Source organism: Sciurus vulgaris (genome assembly GCF_902686455.1).
Source record: "Sciurus vulgaris genome assembly, chromosome: 14".
Lineage (NCBI taxonomy): Eukaryota > Metazoa > Chordata > Mammalia > Rodentia > Sciuridae > Sciurus > Sciurus vulgaris.
This window is the reverse complement of record NC_136475.1, coordinates 76,941,933-76,966,016: the sequence shown is the minus strand read 5'-3', so window position 1 is coordinate 76,966,016 and position 24,084 is coordinate 76,941,933. Positions and strand designations below refer to the sequence as shown.

The window sequence follows — 24,084 nt, the reverse complement described above, 5'->3', positions numbered from 1 at the left end:
AAGTGTGTATGCCTTGTCTAAAGATTTTCAAATAAAAATTTTGTGTGGGTCAAAGAAAGCATGTCTGCAGGCTGAGGCTGCCAATTTGCAAATGCTCCATAATTCCTTAATATTATTGGAACCATCACAAAAATCTTTGAGAAAAGAGATTATGATTTAAAATTAAATGCAAATAAATATGTCCAATTTAAGAGTGATCACATCATTTAGAAGGCTATTTGGTGCTTTTTTTCTGGGTCATAGATGACATGAAATCAGGGATGAAGGGATTCCAGGAGGAGCTTGGAAGATATTACAGATCCAGGCACACAAGGGAGTAAGCTTAGTAAAATTCATTGCTATAGGAGAAATCAGAAATGAGCAAGAATGATGTTGGTTCTCATTGTTGAATTTTGTCTATTCCATACCCACCCTCAATGCCCCATGTAGGGGCAGCTCTGGATTCTAGGTGTTAATCGTTGTTAGAAGTAGGTCAGACATCTCAGGGACATTCTGTTACTTCCCAGGAAACATGGTGGCAACCAGTAGAAAGCTCTAGTGGGGGTGGGGAGGTTGGCCATCCTTAATTCATTGGATCTTAAGTGGAAGATAGAGTGAGTTTGTGTGAAATTTTTGGACCTTTAATCACAAGGAGAGTGTCTGTCAAAAAGATGGTTAAATTTTATAGGTTTCTGCCTTGCTATTGAAATGCCTGGACATGCCTCCAAAATCACAGAACAGATTCTTTAGGGTCACGGACTAGGTCTTGCTCCAGGCTTTTTGAATCAGAATCTCAAAGGCTTGGACCTGCCTTTTTTTTTTTTTTGGGTGCTGGGGATCAAACCCAGGGCCTTGTGCTTGCAAGGCAAGCATTCTACCGACTGAGCTATCTCCCCAGCCCCTGGACTTTCCTTTTTAAGATGCTTTCACAGTTTTCATGATAGCCAGTTCCGGGGCCAGGGCTGCAGGTAGAAAGGTTCATGTACTTGCTGCAGGAGTCAGGTTGCTCTAGTTATGAAGTAGCCTCTCTTAAGGGATTTTTTTAAAAAGTTGTCTTAATTGAGAAGAACCCCATCTGTTTGATGGTAGTGTGTTGGTGGTGATAGAAATTGGTAGGGCTTTGTAAAGGCCCTTGAAGTTCGTCACTGGACAGGGCATATCTTCGTGATCGCTTATGAAAGGATTGGAATGGATGCTTTTCTTTAGTTGACTGAGGGCATCAGTTTTGAAAGATGCACATCAGTAATCAAAGTGTCTTTATCCGATCTGGACTGGTTGTTCACTTTTCTACTTTACACCCTTAAGTGGGTCTAGTAGCCACTTTAGAAGTCCCATGTTATTACAAAATCAAATACCTTACTACTGTTTGAAAATCTCCGGGATGGGGAACATTTCAGGTACCTGTTTCAGATACATTTGAATTTAAATCTATTACACAACTTGTAACATACAAACATAATTCCCCATTTTCCTTTCTTTTTATTTATTTTTCATTAGCAGAAATCATTGTAGTCGCTGTTGGGTAGATATGTATTAATTTTTTTCTGAGTTTTCCTGCAGATAAATAAAAGCACTACTCAGCTTTTTCTGGAGCAGAAACTATAAGTATCCAAACTGAATTAGACACCTTCACTTAAAGGGCTCTTACCTAGTTGTATGGCTTAGTAAGAGTTTACATGAATCTCCTCTTTCTCCTGGAGAAAGTAAAATGTCAGTAGGTGTTGCAGTATATCGGTATTATTTCCTCTTCCTCTTCCTATTCTTATTCTTTCTGTAAGCAACAGAAACCTGAATCAAAGTGGCTTCAACAATAAAGGGAATTCTCTGGCTTATAGAACTCAGAAGCCCAGAACTGGACTTCAGAGAAGGTTTGGTGCTGTGGCTGACATAATGCCATTTAAGGGACCCAGTTTCTTTCCATGTCTTTTCTTCTTCACCTTCCATTATGTTGACTTTTTGTCTCCATAGCCACACAGTTCAAGTCCCTTCTCTTATGAGTTTTTAGGGCAAAGAGTAAAGGCACTGAGAGCTCCTGCTACCTTACCTAGTGCATCTTGTGGATACCTTTTCCTTTAGTTAATTGCCCACTTCACATTGCTTTTTCTTGCTTTCTCCTATAGCTGCATGTGGCTGTTACAACACAGAGAGCCTGGGGTAGCCTCCTTTTCCGTTGGAGTTTCCCCTGTCCATTCACACACAAATGGTATTACTAGGACATTGGTGGCTTTAAGGTCACTGGCCAGGAAGGTCCTTAACTGGGATTTTGACTGAAAGGAGGAGGTTCTGGCAAATACTGCAGATCTGGAATTAAGTCCTGGGAACTCAGCTAAGATGGAGAAACAGATAATATAAATCATTGTAGCCGGGGGGCCTCATCTGGCTAGGGAAATCATCCAGGGCAGGGGTCAGAAACCAGGTGTCCGAGCTTGCAAGTGTTTTTCTAGTTATAAATAACAACTTGGTTGAAGCTCTTTGTTCTGTCTTGTTCCTTACTGCCCAGTCCTACGGGTCTCTGTGATTACCATAGGTGAAGGAAATGAGATCTACCATGAGGTCTGGTCCTGATTGAGACAGGAAGTTATTATCTTGCTGTGGGAATGACTAGAGGTCCTATGTGTTCTGACTCACCTGTGGCTGTGAAACACTCAACAGCAGCAAATAATTGATGTTTGAATGATCTTTCATTGAAAATTAAAGCACAGGTTTTTTGTTTTTTCGTTTTATTTTGAAACAGGGTCCCTCTGTATTGCCCAGACTGGCCTCAAACTCCTGGGCTTAAGTCTCAGTCTCAGCCTTCTGCGTCAGCCTCCTGAGTAGCTGGGACTACAGGCACACACAGCTGGACCCAGCTCTTCACTGTGATTTAAGTAATTTGTTCCAACTTTAAAATTTATGGACAGAATTGGGATTCTTAACTTTTTAAATTTGAAAGTCTCCTGAAGACATTTTCTAATGAAAAGTGAAACACTAACAAAGTGTTTGCTTTAACTAAATGATTGCAGTTAATTTCTTGTAAAGAAACACAGAAGCACACATTAACTTAAAATAAGCTCACACTGTTGTTTCTTGTAGTACAGCCAGGAAAAACAGTAACAAGCTGTCTCCTTCAAAATCACATCCCTGGATGATATTCGAGCAACCTGGAAAATTTAAATACATCCTCAGGAAAAACAATTTGAATTAAGTTGAAATCATATTTGCTAATTTCCTTTCTGTCGTCGCAATGTTGTCAAAGTCCGAGTAGCTTTGACTGAAAAAGTGTGACATCAGGGGTCCAGGTAAACAGCAGCAGTCGTGTCAGAGCCATAAGGCAGCCTGGGCCACAAAAAGGTTTTTAATATATAGAGTTCATTTATCAAATTTTAGTTTATACTGGCATTTTGTCCTATGGTGAACTTATTTATTTGTACTTTTTTGAGAAACAATAGCTATAAAACTTGAGCATTTTGGTATCAAGTAGATTTGGTATTTAAAAGATAGCACCTTAAAATCTTGTGGATTAAGACAACACCTATTATTCGACCTAGAATTTCCCAAGCTACTTATATTTAGTAGTTTTTGCATTTCTAGCATTAGTTATCTTGTACATGTTGTAAGAAGGGTATTGTTTTTCCTAAGTGGTTGTAATTTCAAGAAAGACAGGAAAGCTAATGAATCTGTTTTCCTTTGAAGGGTATGCTTTCCTTTGTTTTGTTCCTATCCCATTAGGAGAGTTTCCAAGAAAGGAATCTACTTACATTCTTCCTCTTCATATACAAGGAAGACTGGAGCAAGGGATGTGCTGAAAGATTTCCTCCCTCCTGTATTCTCTCCCACCCCTGTTTCCTCCCATCTATTCATCACTTCTGAAGACAGAAACACTGCTTGGAAATGAGCTGGGTGATCCTAATGACTCAGCTGAAGCAGGAATTCATCATGGAGTGGGGCTGTATCCTTCTCAAGGTACTCTATAAGAGCAGCTTCTGATGAGCAAGAAGAGACATTACAGGCTTTTGAATTTTCTAAATGGAGTCATAGGTTTTCTTTTTGGAATACTTTTGCATATTTTAGGTTTAAAGCATGCTTATGAATGGAAGAAGCTTAACAAGCAGAGTATGCCAGCTCTAATGATTCTAATACCCTAGCACAAAATTGGGATGCTAGAGAAAGTCTGGGGTGATTTGCCAGTAGATTCATCTCTCAATAAATATTTGAAAATACCCCAGAACTTCCCTTTTGGTTGGAAGTTTGACTTACCTAGTAAGTAATTGGTAAGGCTGCCTATTCACACTTATGATTTCTTATTTTACTTTTTCTCTTTCATGAGTTTTGTCATTACTGTCACAAAAATCACATGGGAAAGTTATTTTTTCAGCTACTAAAGTATTTGTGTATTTTGTCTAAGACATTCATTACCTTTGTCGTTCTCAAGGATACATAACTGTCATGTTCTCTATTGACAGAACACTCAAGAGCTTATTACCACTCATAGAAGATTTTAGTGATTATAAGCTAAGGAATGGACTGGTAGATTTTATCATGAAAGTCAGTTAAAAACAACAACAGCAACACTTTTTATAAAGAGTCTAGTAAACACACACACACATACACACACTTTCTCTCTCTCTAGGGTGGTTGGTTGTTGGTAGGAGCAGCTCAGAACCTTGGAGAGCTCTATAAGCATTGGCTGAAGGAAGTTTTGGAAAGTCTGGAGTGCTTCCTATTCAGGCTGATTCTGGCTCTAGCAAGAACCACTGAACACAGGTCAAAACCATTATGTTTCATCTGTATATTTGATTTACTGATAGTTGCAATTCCCAAGTAGGTGCAGAACTTAACCTAGTTGTATTTCTGAGACTACTTTTACTGGCCCATATTAATCCCAGAAATGACCTTATATTGGTGTCTGCTTAGCTATTCATTTGGGTATTAGGGATTTGCATTTTTTCTAATTAGGTTCCTCTGGGTTCTCAAAGACTATAATTAAAAACTTCAAACATCACAACAACAATCTCAGACCTCAGCCTCAAAAAGCTCTGCTTGCAAGAGTCAAGAGAATTATTAGAATATTTGAAAATAAAGCCACTGAGGATCACAAAGCCACCTTGTTTAATTTTTTGCCTTACTAGTATGTATGTCTAAGAGTGAACTGGAGGAGTTCATGAAGTTCTCTTCTGTCTTTTCCATTTTGTTCTCAATGGTTGAATCTTCTCAAGAATAAAATCCAAAAACATTAACATCAAATTAAAAATGTAGTTGTAGAGGGTGTGATTGGTGGTTCCATGTTGTCATCCTTGTGAGCCACATAACTATAAATATTTGAAGGATGGTTCCATGGTCCATGGGAGAGGAGTAGACTTGCTATGTGTAGTTCCAAAGTTGGTTTCTCTTAATATACTTTTTTACCCACCCCCAAATTCATGTTATATTATTTCTGCCTTAATAAGAAGGAAGTTGCTATATTTAAAGAAACTATGAAAAATGTTTAAAATAATTTCACTTTAATTGTTTTAGATGATATATTAGAGGAGTTATACATACGACTGTGCTAATGTATGGTGTAGATTTTCATTGCTGATAGTACTCGGTCCTCTTACAAATAGGTCAGTAGCAAATTTATTTTTGTTGTTATCTTTCATATTCTCCGGATGAAGTGACATTTAACAAATTCATGCTTGTTCAGTTACTGTTCTGTTAGAAATGTAAAATGTCATTGGTCATTTCCTAAGACTTCCTATTCACATGAATGTAACACAAAAGAGTCTTGGTTTAGAGAAGCATAACAAATCACTACAACTGTGACCACTACATTCTAGCATATTGCATTAACTTTTGGGAAATGTTCTGTGAGGCTTAGAATTTAAGAAATAATGAGTTCAAGGTTACTTGAAGCATAACATATTTAGGGTTAAATGATGCAAGATTTATTCTCCAGAAGGTTGTGAAACCACCTAACTTTTAGTAGGTTAGAAGAGACAATTGAAGTCTGATCTCATAAAATGTATAAATGGCAAATGGAATGGATTTTCTTAAATCTCAAGATTGAAAAACAGATTGAAATGAAATATGTGAAGTATGCTATTCTGTTTTTAAAAAATTATTTTTCCATTATGAAAGTATGTGCATGTGCCTGTCTTATGTATACATACATATATATACACACATAAATGTACCCTCAGAAAAATTGGGAAATATGGAAAAATAGAAAGGAGGGAAAAAACCCCTTAAGCTTCCAATTAGAGACATCAGTTATTAACATTTTTTTTCTAGCAGTTTTTCTGTGCAAAGGTGATTTTTGTTCTGGTGGGTTGGAGGGAATGGATGTAATCACAAATTGTGATCTCTCTCTCTCTCTCTCTCTCTCTCTCTCTCTCTGTATATACATATATACACAGATTTACATCTGTCTTCATTTAATGTTATAACAAAAGTATTTTCATGTTATTACAAAATGTGCTTAGAAACACTGGTGACATTATTCCTTCAAATGACTGATAGTAAGACATTTTTTATTATCAGGCATTTAGATTATTTGCAGTTTCATGATATAAGTGATTTTGTATACATTTTTGTTTATAAATGAGTTTGTACATTTTCTTTCCCTTTATTTTAAGTTGTTTTCTTAGCTAGATTCCCAGAAATGGTATTGAGAATTCTAGAGGTATTGAGAATAGACATTGTAGATTCAAAGATTCTTGAATAGGTATAGCTGTGAAGTTAAGCTACTGATACCAGTTTATACTCTTATGTGTAAAAGTGCCCATTAAACTATACCCTCGCCAACATTAGCTCTTTGTGGAAAAAACAACTTGAAAAATTTATATAAACTTAGTATTCTATAATTTTTGCCCAACTCTCCTTTCTTATGGGGAATGCTGGGTGAGGAGTAGGATGGATCATGAGTTCCATGGGAACAAGAAATAATTTGTGAAGCTGAAGGTCTTTCTTGGAATGAAAGTCAGGTTAACGAGTACAGTCAGATATTGACTTGGGGGCGGGCAGGTGACTGGTTGAACCTGAGAGAAAGTTATGGAGCCTGAAAGAATAGGGGAAGAAGTCTAGATGCGTAGGCCACAGTAATCTGTAGGGGTATTCAAGAAGGGTCAGACATTGGTGTCCTATGCAGTCCCTATGGGTAAGGGTAGTCTCCTGGGGAGGGTGTCTGATCATTTATGTTGGGAGAGAGACTGTTTTCTGTATACTGTTTTATGCTATTTGAAAAAAAATTGTCATGTGCATATACTATTTTTTCAATGAGAAATTAGCTTATGAAAAAAGATGAGAAAAGTTACATTTCTTTCATTACTAATAAGGTGGTATACTTTTCATATGTTGTTAATAAGTTTTGATTTTCTGTTATTTCATTGATATGCTAGACAGTTGGACAAAACTTTATAGTAAGAAGTTTAAGATAATTTTCTTGAATTTATTTCTATACTTTATCCTTTTATTAATTGAAATTTTTATCAGAAGATTATTTTTGTAAAAGAAAAAGTTTTCCCTTCATTACTAAACAGTGGTGGTTCCCATTCTCGTTTGTTCTTTGCGTATTTTCCCTATTAATTAATGACATGAACTGTGGGTACACTGTTTCCCAATATTTTTCATTTATTGGTGTCCCTGTGTGTGTCTGAATTAGCTTTGGTGTAGCTGAAAAGCTGTGGTTTTGAACAAGTGAGGCGAGGGTGAGCCAGACCTCTGAAAACATTATGTGTCCCTGTCTTTCTGACATAAGGAAGCTCAGGTGAAGAGCTGAGGATTGGTTGGGCCTCTTAGGGTCTGTAGATTCACTGACTTGGGGGTGTACAGTATAACTGAGTATATTTATGACAGAGAAATGTGGGAAGGATGAGGGTCCCGTGAGTTAGGGCATCTCTCTCGTCAGGCAGCCTGGCCTGGGGAGTCACAGTAGGGAATGCACAACTTCTGCTATGCGTGAGATTGTCATGACAGCTAAGAGCCAGGTGCCAATTCTTTAGTTAGAAACCAGTATTTTAGTAAACTTAATGGGGGGAGGGTGCAGATTTAAAATTTACATTATCTTAGTTGTTGTCTACACTTAAATATCGGCAGAGTTATTTGATCTCTACAGACAGAACTAGTTTGCCAGTCTCTAGCTAACGAGTCTCTGAAAAGAACTGACATAATACCTTCTCTGAACAACTTCATGGGGTTTTAGTAAGAATGAATCAGTTTCTTAACATAAGATACTAGTTAATTATTTTTCTTTTTTTACTTGCTTTGTATATTTTAGTTCTCATTTTTAAAATGTACATTATTTAGGGCTGGGGAGATAGTTCAGGTGGTAGAGTGCTTGCCTTGCAAGCCCAAGGCCCTGGGTTTGATCCCTAGTACTGCAAAAAAAAAAAAAAAAAAAAAAAAAAAAAACATTATTTAAAAATTTTTAAATTTCTTTTTAGTTATACATGACAGTAGAATGTATTTTGACATATCAAACATAAATGAGGGGCTGGGGCTATAGCTCAGTTGATAGAGTGCTTACCTTGCATGCACAAGGCCCTGGGTTCAATACCCAGAACCACAAAAACAAAAATAAAAACATACATGAAGTGTAACTTGCCGTTTTTGTGGTTGTACGTGATGTGGAGTTACACTGGTCATGTATTCATAGATGAACGTAGGAAAGTTATGTCATTCTGCTCTTTCCTATTCCCATCCATCATTCCCTTCATTCTCCTTTGTCTAATCCACTGAACTTCCCTTACTCCTCATTTTCGGATTTCCTTTCCTACTCCCTTTTCTTTGTTGGCATGTATTATGTGTCCTACCCCGATGCTTTGTAGCCATCCTCATTACAGATTTCTTCGTTCACACATTACCTAAATTAAGTAGAGTAAGAACTTTGTGAATAGAGAAACTCACTTGTTTCTCCATTCTTTGTAAAGAGGTCTGCTAAGGTTTTCTTCCTCCTGTCCTCTCCCTGAAGGAACTTTGGACATCTTTCTTTATTTCCTACTTGGAGAATGGAAAGCTTCAATATCCTTTGTTTCTAGGCTTGTTTTTAAAGTATATCTAGTTTTAAGGAGTGACAAAACCCTTGTATATTTTCTGTGTTCTTGCTTTCTAAGTAAAGTGGTTCGAACCACAAATTACCTAACACATAAAAGTGGTCACATAGCAACAGTAGAGGGATTTTTATGTTGTTTAATATGTCTAAGTTGCCCTTGATGGGATTGTTTTCCAGTGAAGGGTGCCTTGAATGGTCAAGATCAAATGCCCTTCCAGATATTGGGAGATTGTATTTTAATAGAAAAGGAGGGGCAGGTTGGTATGTCTTACTATGCATTTAACAATTAGATTGAATCATTCGAAATGAGTTCAAATTGGTAGTGATATTTGCCAGTGTATGTGTTTACATGGTATGTGTGTGTGTGTATGTGTGTATGTGTGTCAGTTTGTAGCTTGCCAAGCTGCTGAAGTGGTAGGATTTAAAAAATATAAATGGAGGTAACTAAAATCTTTTTCTTTTTTTTTACTCTAGTACTGTAGCAGGAACTGGGAAGGAATACTTGACCAAGAAATGGAATATTGTATATTTTTCCTATGTATCAATGTTTAATGATCTCTGAAGGAAAGGCATGACCAGCCTATGTAATGATCATTTTAAGTTCTATACTTTATTGTTATATTTTGTTAACACTTTGAATGGGGTCTTGCCCAGCTCAGAAGGAATTTCAGGCTGTCAGGTCAAAAGGTTTGCCAGGGAAGACTTTGTATTCTTATAAAATCACTTTCATATCACTTTCATACACTGCACTTATTCATTGTCCAATGCTGAAGGGCTCACCTTCCTCCATTCAGGTCTTTATTTGAACATCCGTGAAGGTCTGTCTTTCCTATAAATGAAAGAGCACATAGTGTTTTCCCCACTGTCATTTAGCTCCTGTAAGTCAACCCAGTCAATAAAGTACCATCGTCCTTTGGTATCTGTGGGGATTGGTTCCAAGAGACCCTGTGGATACCAAAATCTGCAGATGTGCAAGTGTAAAATGATGTAATATTTGCATATAATCTATTCACATCCTCCCATGGATTTTAAACCATCTCTTTTGTTTAGATAATAATGACAAAAAAAATATCTATATGTGTTAGTACAGAGGCATTTTTTCCCCCTTAGTGTTTTCAGCCTGTGGTCCCTTGACCCTTGGCTGCTCTCCTTTTAATGAATGCATCCCTTTACTTTTCGTTTGTTTTCTTTTAATAAAAGCCATGCTTAGTTTGTGTTTAAGGCAACATAATGTAGTCTTGTGGCTCTAAAAGTGTGGTCCGCAGACGCCTGGGGACTCCTGAGACCCTTTCGGAGGTCTGCAAAGTCAAAAGCATTTTCAGAATCACGTAAAACCATTAAACCCTGCCCAGCCCCCGCCTTGCTTGCTAATGTTTGCCCTCACACTGCAGAAGCAGTGCTGGGTATAACTCATGCCTAAGCCCCAATCAGGGCAAGTAGTCACTCAGTTCTCCACTGCTGCATATTCTTAATGGGGTGGGGGGAGTCAATTCACTTAAGAATGTCCTTAATGAAGTTATAAAAGCTATGAATTTTTTAAGTCCCAGTCCTTGAGAAAGCCCCTGTTGTGTTGGAGTCGAAGCTGAACTAGCTGCTTTTTGTTTGTTTATGGTGCTGGGGGTTCCCAGGGCCTTGTGCATGCTGGGCAAGCGCTCTACTAACTGAGCTATATTCCCAGCCCCTAGCTGCTTTATTCCTGGACCTATCCTTTGTCCTTGAAAGAATGATCAATGGATGAACTACTTGGACTTGAGTAGCTGACAGACATTTTCTCAAAAACAAAGTGAGGTTATTACTTCAAGGAAAATGACTTTTCAGTATTTATTGCCAATGACAAGATTCTAGCCTTCAGGTGAAACTTAGTATTTTGCAAAACTTGTGTTTACTACCCTGAGGTTGAAATCTTTACACTGTTTAAAAACTTTTCTGATGACATTAGCAATAGTATTAATGAATATGAATTATTTTAAATACTTTCTTGTGGTACTAGAGATTGGACCCAGGGACTCTCTACCACTGAGCTACATCCCCAGCTATATTTAAAAATTTGAATTTGGGACACTATCTTCCTAAGTTGCTGAGGGTCTCATTAGGTTGCTGAGGCTAGTCTTGAAATTGCAATCCTCCTTCCTCAGCCTCCTGAGTTGCTGGGATTACAGGCATGCACCACTGTGCCCAGCTGATTTTTTAAATATTATATGAATGCAATTTGTGAGCATTGGGAAGATCTGTATAACTCAGTGAATCAGTATTTCCTAAATAATCAATGCATGAGATACAAAATCATAAATGAGTAAAAGATTCATTCAAAGGATAGGATAGGTGAATGGAATTTAAATGTATATAAAATGTTTATTGATATGATTTCAGATTCTGCATTGCAACTAACATTTAAGAAAATACCACTTGTGAATTTCTTAACTTTTTTTTCTTTTCTTTTCTTTTCTTTTTTGTTGAGAGATGGTCTTGCTGTGTGTTGCCCAGGCTGGCACTGTACTCCTAGACTCAAGCAGTCTTCCTACCTCAGCTTTTCAAGTAACTGGGCCAACAGTTGTGTGCCAGTGTGCCAGGCTCCACTTGTTGAGTTTTGGGGTAGTATCAAAGAATATTTGAAAAGTATATTTTAAATACTCCTTTTCTCAAACTGCCTGTTTGATTGAGGCTGGATTTTTTTCATATACTTCAGTCAAAATAACATACTGCAACAGACTGAATGCAGAAACAGATATGAGAGTCCAACGCTTTTATTAAGCCAGACATTAAAGAGATTTGTTAAGAATGCAAAACAATGCCATCTTCATACTGTCTCTGAAAATAGAATTATTAAAAGTGTTATTCATATTAACATATGAGTTTATTTTTAAAAATGAATTAAATATTTGCATTTTTATCTGTTTTAATTTTTAATACAGTATATATTAATTATAGTAAATACGAATCCACATAAGTCACCAAAGTTTTTTAGAGTCCTCAATATTTTTAAAAGTGTAAAGGTTTCCTGAGACCAAAATGTTTGAGAACCTCTAGTGTAGTTATTTAGAGCAGGGACTTGGGGACAAATTGCTTATGGTTAGAATCCAGCTTTATTGTTCAATAACTTTGTGACCTTAGGCAAGATACTACTTTTTGCCTCAGTTTCTTCATCTGTGAAATGAGATAATAATATAGAACTTAAGGTGTTCGTAATGATTAATTTGACTATATGAAAAGTTCTTAGACTTATTTAGCATTTGGCAAGTTATGTAGTTATTACCTGCAGAACATTTGTAATGTCTTGTTGTTTTCTTTTATAGATGTTATATTTCTAGATTTGTAGAGTGGGTGTTTGTAGATATTTCCCTGACTTGTTATCAGTAAAGTCCCTGATATCTTCAACCGCTCCCCCAGCCCTTTCTTGCAAGTCATTGGTTCTGAGCCTTTCCTACTTGTTAGAACTTTTAGGAAAAAAATTCCAGTCTATAGGCCACACCCTGTTTGAACCAGTGAAATCAGAATATGGTGTGTGTGTGGGTCCAGGCAATGGTAAGGCTCTTCCGGTGATTTCATTGCGAAGGTTGAGAATCCCTGTTCTAAAACCCGGCTCTCTCTCTGCCCTGAGATCGGACTTTCCTTTCTGCTTCTCAGATAAGTGGTGGCTGATGTCTGCCATACCTCTTGTTCTCCATGCTTAGAGGCCCTTGCCTTGTTCTTCATGCTGCTATCAAGGAAATTGTCGCTGCCTTTTCCTTCGTCTTCAGCTTGAAACTTAGCCAATAGACTCAAAGACCCTTTACTCTCTCCTTGTTATTTAAAGACCCCTCAGTCCTTCTCTTTAGTTCTTGAGGATTTTAGCATGTGGCTCCTGGCACCCTCTCAGCACTACTTTGTCATGATTCTGGGTGATTTTCATGTTTATATAAATGATTATTCTAACACTCCTACCTCTCAGTCCCTGACATCCTCTCCTGCCATGATCGCATCCTTCACTCTGCCTACCATGCCTACCCTTTGTGGACGGTAGTACACCAAACCGTGTTCTACCAATTACCCCACCTCCTCCATCTCCACTGGCATCCATTCTCTGACCATAATCCCCTGTCTTTCCAATTCATTCTTTATTGTGTCTCAACTCCCAACAATTCCTTCGACCCACTAAGACCTGCAGTCTGTTGGTCCAGCCACCTTTTCATTAATTCTCACTTTTCTTAAGAACGTCATTTGGCTTTGTCCTGACTTAATGTCTGTGGTTCATGATTGTAATCCTTCTTTTGCAACCCCTCTAAGATTCTTCCCCTCTTTCTTGCTAGTACTTGTCTGCAAAATCCCAACCGTGGTTGAATCCAAATCCCCCTACTCCATATCTATACTGAGGCAGTGGGTTGTAGGCTCATTGGTCTCACGTACAAATCACACCTCCGACCTCAGCAGGGCTTTTGGTGCTATCTGAACTTCTCACTTGTTTCTCCAGTCCATTAACTTTTCTAAATGGCTGTTTTGTACTTTTGTTTTGAACTTCAGTATCCCACCCCGCTTCCTCACTTTCAGAGATGATCATCTTCTTTCCCATCTCATGGAGAAGAAGTAAGCCATCAGAAGAGTAATGCCACAAGCTGCTGCCACCAGGTGGAATGGTCTGCCTGCATGTGTACTTGTTCAGTTGGCTTTTTCTCTGCTTCCTGTGAATAGACTCTGCTCATTTCTAAGGCCAGCCCTCTTGGAGAACCAATCGATCCCTATGTGCCCCTGGATCCCCGTGTGCCTCGCTAGTCTCTGTCCTGGTACCTGCACCTTCTCTCTCTTGCATCATCAGTTTTCCCTGTCTGCAGGAACACTTCGTCAGGCCGGGGACATCCATATAAAACATACCCTTGACCCCGCATTCCTCTCGAGTTCCCAGTTTGAACTGTCTGTACTAGCTGTCTGCAATTTCTTTCTGTGCATTCTTTCTTAAACCCGTGATAACCAGACTTTACTCCACCAAAATAGTATTTGTTGGGGACACTACTGACCTGTGTGTACTAGAGCCTGTATAGTCCTCTCAGTCTCGTCTTACTCATCAGCACCACTGGACACTTACTTAATGATCATTTCTTTTTCCTTGAAGAACTCCCTTCACTAGGCTTCTGAAATGTATGCTATATTTTTATCACATCTACTATATTTATTTATTCTTTACTTTCCCATTAAAATGTAAGATTAGGAAAAAGATCTTGAATTGTTTTCTTCCTTGCCTAGAACAGTGACTGATACATGACAGGAATTGATACATATTTGTAAGATGAATGAACGTGAGCCCAATAACTACTGTACACTTAACAGAGTGTCTCCCATTTCCAGAAACATCCCTGGTCATAAAATTTCACAGTTTATTTCCTTCCTTTTTTCCATTGGACCTGCCTTTCCTAATTGTATTTCCCCTTGTTTCTAATCCATTTCTCTCTTCAGGCTGAACCACCACCTTTGTGTTTATGATTCTGTGAGACTCTAATGTTTATATCTGCTATTGCTGATGCAGATGGCCTGTGGATCTGGAGTTAAATTACTTTAGCATATAATGCTGAATTTTAGTGCCAATTTAAAAAAAAAAAGTTGAAATTGTGAAAGAATAAGAAACAAGTTCTGGTCTTCTGAGATATTTAGGTTTCTTATTTTGTTACTACCCTTTTTTACGTTGTACTATTTCTTCCTATTCATGGTGAAACCCTTGATTTTTCTGCACAGTTTTAGAAGGCAGGTGGAATCACCAAGCTTGCAAGACCCTTCTCTAACTTCATCTCTGGGGTCATGGCTAATTAAGAAAAGTCTGTCACTGAGATTTTTATCCCTCTTTCCCTCTGTACTGGTGTGCCATGAGATTTGTATGGAAATCATTTTCACCTGTCTGTATTTATGGCTCTGCAGAACCTCGCCTCCTGGAACCCTTCAAACCCGGAGTGCCTCTTGCTGGTGGTGAAGGAGCTGGTCCAGCAGTACCACCAGTTCCAGTGCAGCCGCCTCCGCGAGAGCTCGCGCCTCATGTTTGAGTACCAGACGCTGCTGGAAGAGCCTCAGTACGGAGAGAACATGGAAATTTATGCCGGGAAGAAAAACAACTGGGTAAGGTGTCCAGAGAGTGGGGGAGAGTCCTTCATCTGTAACAAAACAAAATAGCCAATTTAGATGTCTATTCATGGTAAACATGAGTCATGTCTTCTTTTCAAAATATTTTTCGCAGTCGTAGATGGACACAATACCTTTATTTTACTTATCTTTATGTGGTGCTGAGGATCAAACCCAGGGCTTCACATGTGCTAGGCAAGCGCTGTACCACTGAGCCACAACCCCAGCCCCCAACATTAGTTATTTCTTTAGGCAACGTGTGCACTTTGTCACAATTTAGAGTTGAAGGTACCTTAATGTTTATCTGGTTTATTGTTTCACAAAGATATTTATAAATTTAGAATGTTATCCCCAGTCCCTGAAATTCAGAAGCCAGGGGCAGAGCCTGATGCAGGTGACCTGTGGGCCACATTCTGAGATACTAACAGGTTTTCCCCCCCTATTAAGGAGGGATCTCTCCTGTATCCCAGTCAGATAAGGGAGGTCAGTGTCTCTGATGGCAGAACCTTTACTGCTTCCTTTTTATAATTTCTTGACATTGCAAAATCCTTTTATAATACAAGTCAGATCATGTAACTCCCCTGCCCAGAATCTTCAGACACTTCTTGTTTTCCTCTCATGGTAAAAGACCAAGTCCTTCCGGAGGTGTGAAAAGCCTGTGTGATCACCATGACCACTGTCCTCTACCCACTGTTCTTTTGCCCACTGTCTTCTCCTCTCTCATGCTCACCTCCAGCTGCACTGGCACCTTTGCCATGTTGCTGACACATCAGTTGTTTTCCTGCCACAGGCTCTTGGCGGAAGTTCTCTGTTGCCTGGTACGTCTGCCCTAGATAGTCACATGACTAACCCCTTCCTTTAAGTTTCTACTAATGTGTTTTCAGTAATGGCCTAATAACTTTCTCCCCCACCTTTTATTTGTATTGGGGATTGAACACAGGGGTGCTTAACTGCTGAGCCACATCCCCAGCTCTTTTTATTTTTTATTTTGAGACAGGGTCTTGCTAAATTGCTCAAGGCCTTGCTAAGTTGCTGAGGCTGGCTTTGAACTTGCAGTCCTCCTGCCTTGGCCACCCAAGCTGCTGAGATTACAGGTGTGCACCACTGTTCCTGGCCCTCCCAAGATTTTAAAAAACACCTTTCTTGAGATATAATTTAAATGCCATAAACTTAACCTTAATCTGTTTTAATCGTATGAATCAGTGATTTTTAAAGTAAATTTGCTGATTGAGCAACCACCGCCATGTTCTAGTTTAGAACAGATTCATCACCCCAGTAAGATTGTCATGTTCATTTACAGTTATTCCTGTTCCCTGTCCAGTGCCAGGGAACCACCAAACTAGATTTGTCTCTAACAGATTTTCTTTTCTGAATATTTCATGCAAGGAATAATATAGTATCTGGTATTTTATTTAATTTATTTGTTTATTTATTTATTTATTTATTTTTTTAATTGTAAACAAATGGGATACATGTTGTTTCTCTGTTTGTACATGGCATAAAGGCATACCATTTGTGTAATCATAAATTTACATAGAGTAATGTTGTTTGATTCATTCTGTTATTTTTTCCCTTCCCCCCACCCCTCCCACCCCTCTTTACCCTCTATACAGTACTTCCTTCCTCCATACTTGCCCCCCTCCCTAACCCTAACTCTAACCCTAACAGTATCTGGTATTTTATGATTGGTTTCTTTCTTTTAGCATAATATGCTTGAGAGCCATCCATATGTCAGCACTTCATTTCTTTTTATGACTGAGTAATAGTCCACTGCTAGACCACAACATTGTGTTTATGCTTTCACCAACTGATGGACATTTGAGTTTCTACTTTTTGACTTTTATGAATAGTGGTCTTCTAAACATTCATTATAATACCAGTTCTTATAATTCTCTTCCCTATAACTCCCTGCTATTTTTTTAAGGTATCTCTATTTAACAGTTATATGTTACTGTGTAAAATTATCACTCCAGAACTTTATGGCTTAAAATGATAATGTTTACCATTATCATTATCATTACCATAGCTTTTGTTTATCAAGAATCTGGGTGGATCTTCTAGTAGGGTTCCTCTCAGGCTGCACTGGGGTATTGGCCAGGGCTTTAGTCATCTTATGGATCCACTGGAGAGGGAGTTTTTACAGGTTTATTCATGTAGTTGTTGACACAAACTCAGTTCCTTGTGGACTGTTGAACTGAGAGCCTCATTTAAGTGTTAGGTTTTCTGGAAGCTTCCTTGAGTTCCTTGCCTCTCCTAGGTCCTTTCCACAGGGCAACTCATAAGATGGTAGCTGGCTTCACCAAAGTAAGCAATTAGGAGACAGCAAGAATGTGTGAGCAAGACAGAAACCACAGTCTTTTATAACTTGACCTTGGAAGTGACGTGCCATCGCTTTTGTTATATTCTATTTATTAGGTCCAGCCCACACATGCAGAAGAATTACATAAGAGTCTGAGTGCCAGGGATTATTGAGAGCCACTTAGAGGAAGCCTGTTACACTTATTTATTATGTTTATGGTTTGTCTCTCCCCATGGGAGTGTAGAATTTCATGAGGGTAGTAGTCTTGGTTTTGTTCACTGATGTATCCTCAACTCCTGAAGCAGTGCCTACTATGTCATTGGTGTCCCATGAAGATTTGTTGAATGAATTAATGAATAACTCTAGTTAAGCATAGAGTAAGTTTACGTACTGTTTTCTTTTCTTTTTTTTTTTTTTTTTTTTGCGGTACTGGGGATTTGAACCCAGGGCCTTGTGCTTGAGAGGCAAGCACTCAACCAACTGAGCTATATCCCCAGCCCTATTTTCTTTTTATAAACAAAATCTTTTTAGTTGTATATGGACACGATGGCTTTATTTATTTTTATGTGGTGCTGAGAATAGAACCCAGTGCCTCACATATGCTAGGCAAGCACTCTACCACTGAACTACAACTCTAGACCTGTTTTCTTGATAATGCTTTTAGATTTCACTTAGTCTTTTCATAGGTTAAATATGTTCCCCCTTTTAGTCTTTAGTGTTTCCTTAAAGGATATGATTTCCAAGGTCTTATACATGATTAATAATTGAGTTGGCATGACTAAAATTTATTTTTGTTACAAATCTTTTTATTCCATTTAAAGTTTGTTTTTCTTTTGTAAATTATTTATATTATAGTGAAAGCTATGTAATCCTAAGCCATCTTTATCATTTTAAATGTATGGTTCAGTAGTGTTAAGTATGATCTTCACATGACTGAGCAATTGATCTCTAGAACATTTTCATCCTACAAAACTGAAACTTTGTTCCTTTAAATACTAATTCCTCCTTCCTCTAGCCCTTGGTAACCACTTTTCTATTTTCTGTTTCTATGATTTTGACTCCTTTAGATGCTTCACGTGAGTGGAGTTATATAGTATTTGTTCTTTTGTGACTGGATTATATCACTTAACTTGATGTCTTCAAGGTTTATCCATGTTGTAGAATGTAACATAATTTCCCAAATTAAGGCTGCATAGTATTCCATTGTACATATACATCACATTTTATCTAGTTGTCCCTTAGTGGGCCTGAGCTGATTCCACCTCTTGGCTCTTGTGAATAATATTGCAGTGATCAAAGATGTACAAATGTCTTTTTGGGATCCTCCTTTTTTGGGTGAGCAGGGTATAGAGATTGAACCTACGGGTACTACACTAAGCCACTTCCCTAGCCCTTTTTATTTTTATTTTTAGTTTTTTTAAATAGAGCATTGGATCATTCTCCCTTAGTAGTCCACTATGAACTCCTTTCTTAGTTGGAATCTGTGTGAAACAATTGGGTTTAACTCCTGTCAGCCCTCAGGTGTCTTGAGGAATGTCACAAGGCTTTTCCTTCAACCCTGTCCTGTTGACAATACATTAGGAGCTTGAATGAAGTCATATAAGGCATGTGTTTCAGTTTTTCTGGTAGCATAGAGCTTGAAAAAGATAGCTATTATGTAAAATTACAAAAATTTTTATTATAAAGGATCACAAAATCTTTAAATTTGTTTTGTGTGTGTGCTGGAATGCTGTGCCAGACTAACAGTGTACAGTTTATTAGGGCTAAGATAGTATAGGACTAATGTGCATTTATGGAGAGTTTGCTATGCTAGGTTTTGGGTACATAAAGATGTATAGCAGATGTTTCATGCTTACATCATGGTTTATGCTTCACAGGGTGTTAAAGTCCAGTTGAGAAGATTCAGTTCATATTTATAAAAACTAACATTAGCAACCCTAGATTATATTGCAAATGTATATTGTTCAGCAAGAGAGCCAACCACAGTGGAATGGAGGGACCAAGGAAAGTCTTTACTGGTGACCTGGTACTGACCTAGGTCCTGAAGGAAGATGGACAAAGCACTATCAGTAGAGAAGGTCAGTGGGTCAGATGGTTGGGGAAAACCTAGAGGCAGAGTATGGTGTACATGGGGAACAAGAATTATAAGCACATTTAAACTGGTTTACTGATTGGTAAGTCACATCTATTATTGTAGTACCATGTTGAAGCCTGAGGAAATTTTTTTGTGAAGTAAATTGATATTTATTAATTAAAACATAGAAAAAAACCATGAAAATTAATATACTTTCTAAATAAAACACTAAAAGAATCAATATGTTCTTCCTGGCCTGAATGTAATGCAGAGGATGCTCTTCACTGTGGTCATCATCGCATCCTTCTGCCACACAATTTATACTCATAACCTTCCACTTCTGCTCTGAAAGTATGAACTTTTAAAAACCCAAGATGCCTCTGCTTTTTACTCTGAGGTGGTACCAGAAAAAAATTTAAATCCATGTAAATTTCAAATCCTGTCAGCCTTCTGACAAGCCTGCTCATTTGAAATACAGTGTTCTCATCCTTTGCAAAGTCATTGTTTTTTCTCCCAAATCACCTCTGAGAGGATTTTAGCAAGTTCACATTTGATAGTAAGCAGTAAAAAATTAAAAAAATTAAAAAGAAAGAAAGAAGAAAAACCCTCTAGAACAGTCTATTCTTTATCGTTTAATTGTTCACCTTTGTCTTTTTATGAAGTAATTTCTCTTTATTGCTTTGCCATCTCCTTATTGAGTTTTCTGATCATATTCTTTGTCTATGCTGGTTTTATAATTTTTTGGAAACAGTGAATTTTTTTAAACAGGTGATACATTTGGATGTAAGCTTGTGTATTCAGAATGAAGAACATGTATTATATGCCTTCATGATAGGAGCTTATAAAAAATTTCTTTTTTGTTCCCCAGTACAGGGAATTGAACCCAGGGCTTTGTGCATGCTAGGCAAATGCTTTGCTATGGAGCTGCACACCTAGCCCTGTGGATGTTTTATTAATACTGATTTATGCTTATGCAGTAGAATAGGAAGCAACTCCCCACTCTTTTTCTGATGTTGAATCTGACCTAAATCCTGGCAAGATTTAAAAAGTCTGCAGCTTATACACTTAAGTTCTTTCTGCATCTAAAAATACTATACAGAGAGGACAGGAGCCATTTCATGGTAGTAACCTCACTTGAGTAATATCTTATGTTCCTGTCATCTTCCCTTGCTGTGATTTAATGTTTGAAGGGAAAGATCTGAGCAGTGGCAGAGGGGTGAACTCCTCCAAGGCAGAGTCCATTCAGAGATGTGCTGGAAAAAGTGATCTGAGAGCAGGAGCCTTGGATTCTAATTCTGTCCCTAAGTCTTTTTGTGTGACTATAGGTTCTCTCTGTGTCACTTTCATGGAGATAACTACACTATTGCCCCAAACATTATGCAAAAATTAAATTCGATCTTGTATGTTGAAAACATAGAGTTAAACAAACATGGAGTTAAATAATAGAAAGTACTAATATTATTATCATTAGTTTTTTGTATGTCCTTGGAAATGATCATATCCAGTGCTTAATAAATGACAGTCCAATGATTGTTCCTATATTATTCCTCAAAATACTGTTAATCATGAAGTTACTATATATGGACCAGCAGAAGGTATCATCACCATGGTGCAGATAAGGTATGGAAGACAAGGTGAAAGTGAGTTAAGAAAGAAAGTTGGATGAACTTCTGAGGATGGAAGAACATATTTTTTCATAACATTAGGAAAAGAAATGGAAAAGTAAAGTCAGAAGTTTTAGTTGGAGGTACATAGTTGGAGGAAAAAAAAAAAAAAGACGTATTAGCCAGAAGAGGCAATGGACTTCCACAGTCATGCCCACTGACCTGGAGATATATATCAGTCTGCCTGTCAGGAGTGTTTCAGGTTCCTGTCATTTGGCAGCTTAAGTATGTCTTCAGGTGTTTGTGGAAGGGAATGTCTTCTTTAATGCAGGGATTAGTGTTAATGAGAAAATGTCTGGAACTGTGTTGTCCATCAGAGATGCCCCAAGCCATACCTGTGAGCCATTGGGAAGTGGCTAGATCAAATTGGCATGTGTGTACATGTAAGCTACACACTGGAGTTTTGAGAGTTAATATGAAAAAAATCTCAATTTTTATGTTGATTACATGTGGAAAGTTTAATGTTTTAGATATGTTGGGATATAAACATTTATTTCACCTGTTTCTTTTTACCATTTTAAATGTGGCCATGAGCAAATGTTAAATAGTCTTAAATTACATACATGGCTTACCTGTGTGCTTTTCATTATTTTTCTGTTGGACAGCACTGGTCTAGTAAGATGAGGTGGCCCGGGAGTGGATGGCCTTTTCCCTGCTGGCAGTGTCTGTAGGAAGTGATCTGGTGATGCCAGCCAGTCACACGTCCGAGGGTGTGCCCAGGCCTCTCATAATTCCTCTTGAATTTATGCTGCCTGGGGGGCTATCCACTGATGATATTTGACTTGGGGGTAAACATGTTGTTCCTTTGAAAAGACTCTAGTGTGATGGTCAAACATGCATACTCTTAGGAAATGACCAGATCCATCTGTTTTTATTTTTAATCACACCGAAGTATTAGGATTTGGTTATTTGAAATAAATGAACCCATGACAGAGGCTCTTTTTTATTGTTTTTGCTGAGGAATTTGTTTTACTGAATTGCAACCTGAATATCAGCAGGAATGCTTAAGATTTTTTTTTTTTTTTTGCAACTTTTGTTACAGATTTGGTGATATTTCTTACTGAATTTCACTTAAAATATATAAGGCAAAAACAGCAAAACTTAAAATGTGATGAAGTCTTTTTAACGACTAATTTTTTAAAATCATTTTTATTTGTTTTTTCTATTTTTTGTTGGTACATTATTGTTGTACATAATGATGGGGTTTGTTGTTTGTACATCCACATAACATAACAATCACTTCCCTGCACCTCCCACCTCCCTCTCTCTGGTCCCTTTCTTTTACTGATCTCCCTTTGATTTCCATGAGATCTGCCTCCACTTGTCTTTTCCTTTCTCCTCTCTAGGATCTTGCTCACAGTGGTTTACATACTGACTTTTTTACATTATTTGTAAGATGTTGTGTGTACCTAAATTACCTTATATGTCAGGACATTAGGTAAAGACGATAATTTCTTCAAACTGGTTGACACTTTAAAGGAAATTTATTATTTGTTATTAATTAATAGAGATCTCAGTAGGAAATTCAGATTTCTTTTAGCAGCAGGAGACATCAAGTGGGAAAGACCTTGTTTTACAGAGCATATGAAACATGCAAGAAATCTTTCTTTGCACATTAGGAAGGCCTAGAACTGTGCTGCCTACTTGTGTTTGTGAGGCCGCTTGCTTGTTGGAAGTCTCAGGTACTTTACCTGTTTCCCCAGTGACCCTTCACATATGGTGTGCACCTTTTAGAGGACCATGCTGTCCAGGCCAGGGCATGGACAGATGTCCGTAGCAAAAGGCAAAAGATGAAGAATTGTTTTTGGAAAAGTACAAATGACTCAATCTGCTTTCCCCCTCAGAAAAGAATTTCCTAGTTTTTCAATTATTTTCAACGAACTTATGGTACCACTAGCTTATTAATTGCAAGAAACTATGGGAATAGTGTGGATTAGATCTGGGAGGCACATAAGCTAAACAGAATTCTTCCCTAGGGGTTTGGAGTTAGTACTGAGAAAGGGAGACTTGTTTCTTTATGAGTTAATTGGTCTGTGACATGTAAACCTGGAGGCTTTTTTCTCATGTCATCTAGTCAAAATAATCCCAAACTGGCAAATAGAAATTAAAATGAAGTACAGGGACAGCAGAGATAAGAGAAAAACAGAAAATTCTGAGGGTATTAAAATCCTTGGAACTAAGACTGGGCAATATTTTTGTCCTTAAGGTCCATGGGATAGCTTATATCCTTTTAGTAAATTTTTTTTGTATTTGCCTAAGTCATTTAAAATTGGAATTCTGTTACCTGAAACTTAAGAGTCCTAACAAAATTTCTCTCAAAGTATCTTGTAAATATCTCTGTCAAAGCACTTACCACACCATAATATTTTGTGTGTCTTTGTAGTCAAAATTAACTTTAAGGTCCTTGAGGACTATATTAATCTGTCTTAATTCTCTTACTTAACCTAGTTCTTGGCACAGTATGTTTTCAGTAAATGTTTGTTGAATGAATGAATGAGTGAGTGAACACATGAGTTGTAAGCATTTCATTATATACACTTTTACTTCTAATTTTAAAATTACTTACAATTTTTCTTGAATTGATAATATATTCCTATTTTTTAGTCTTCATTTTTTTTTTTTTTGTATCTACACAAATCATTCCACTTTTCTTTCACTCTTCTACATGTTAAGTACTAATACATTTTTTTTTCTGGTATAGCTTTACAGAATTTCTTTTAACATGTATTGGCAAATACAAATAGTTCCCCTTTTATACATATTATTTATTATTTTGTGCTTTACTTTTGACTGACAATATAGCTCAGAGATTGTTTTCATTTAAAGTACAAAGAGACTGCCTTCATTCTTTTTTACAATCATATATTGTTACATTGTATAATTGAACCATAATTTATTAAATCTGAACTCTGTTCTTGGACATTTTTTCTGATCTTTTCCTTATAAACAGTACAGTAATAAATAATCTTGTATCAATGTCATT

The 24,084-nt window shown here is 37.5% G+C and overlaps 1 protein-coding gene across 4 annotated transcripts in view; it reads left to right on the top strand.

Annotated features, from left to right (window-relative positions):
• BABAM2 (BRISC and BRCA1 A complex member 2) overlaps window positions 1-24,084 on the top strand; it is a 398,788-nt gene that overhangs the window by 126,692 nt on the left and 248,012 nt on the right. For 3 of the 4 annotated variants that reach the window (XM_079110328.1, XM_079110326.1, XM_079110327.1), the window contains one exon: window positions 14,867-15,061. The exons of the other annotated variant lie outside the window; for it this stretch is intronic. In XM_079110328.1, coding sequence (XP_078966454.1) covers window positions 14,867-15,061 — 195 coding nt within the window. The remainder of the gene's footprint in view (window positions 1-14,866; window positions 15,062-24,084) is intronic. 4 annotated transcript variants of the gene reach the window in all.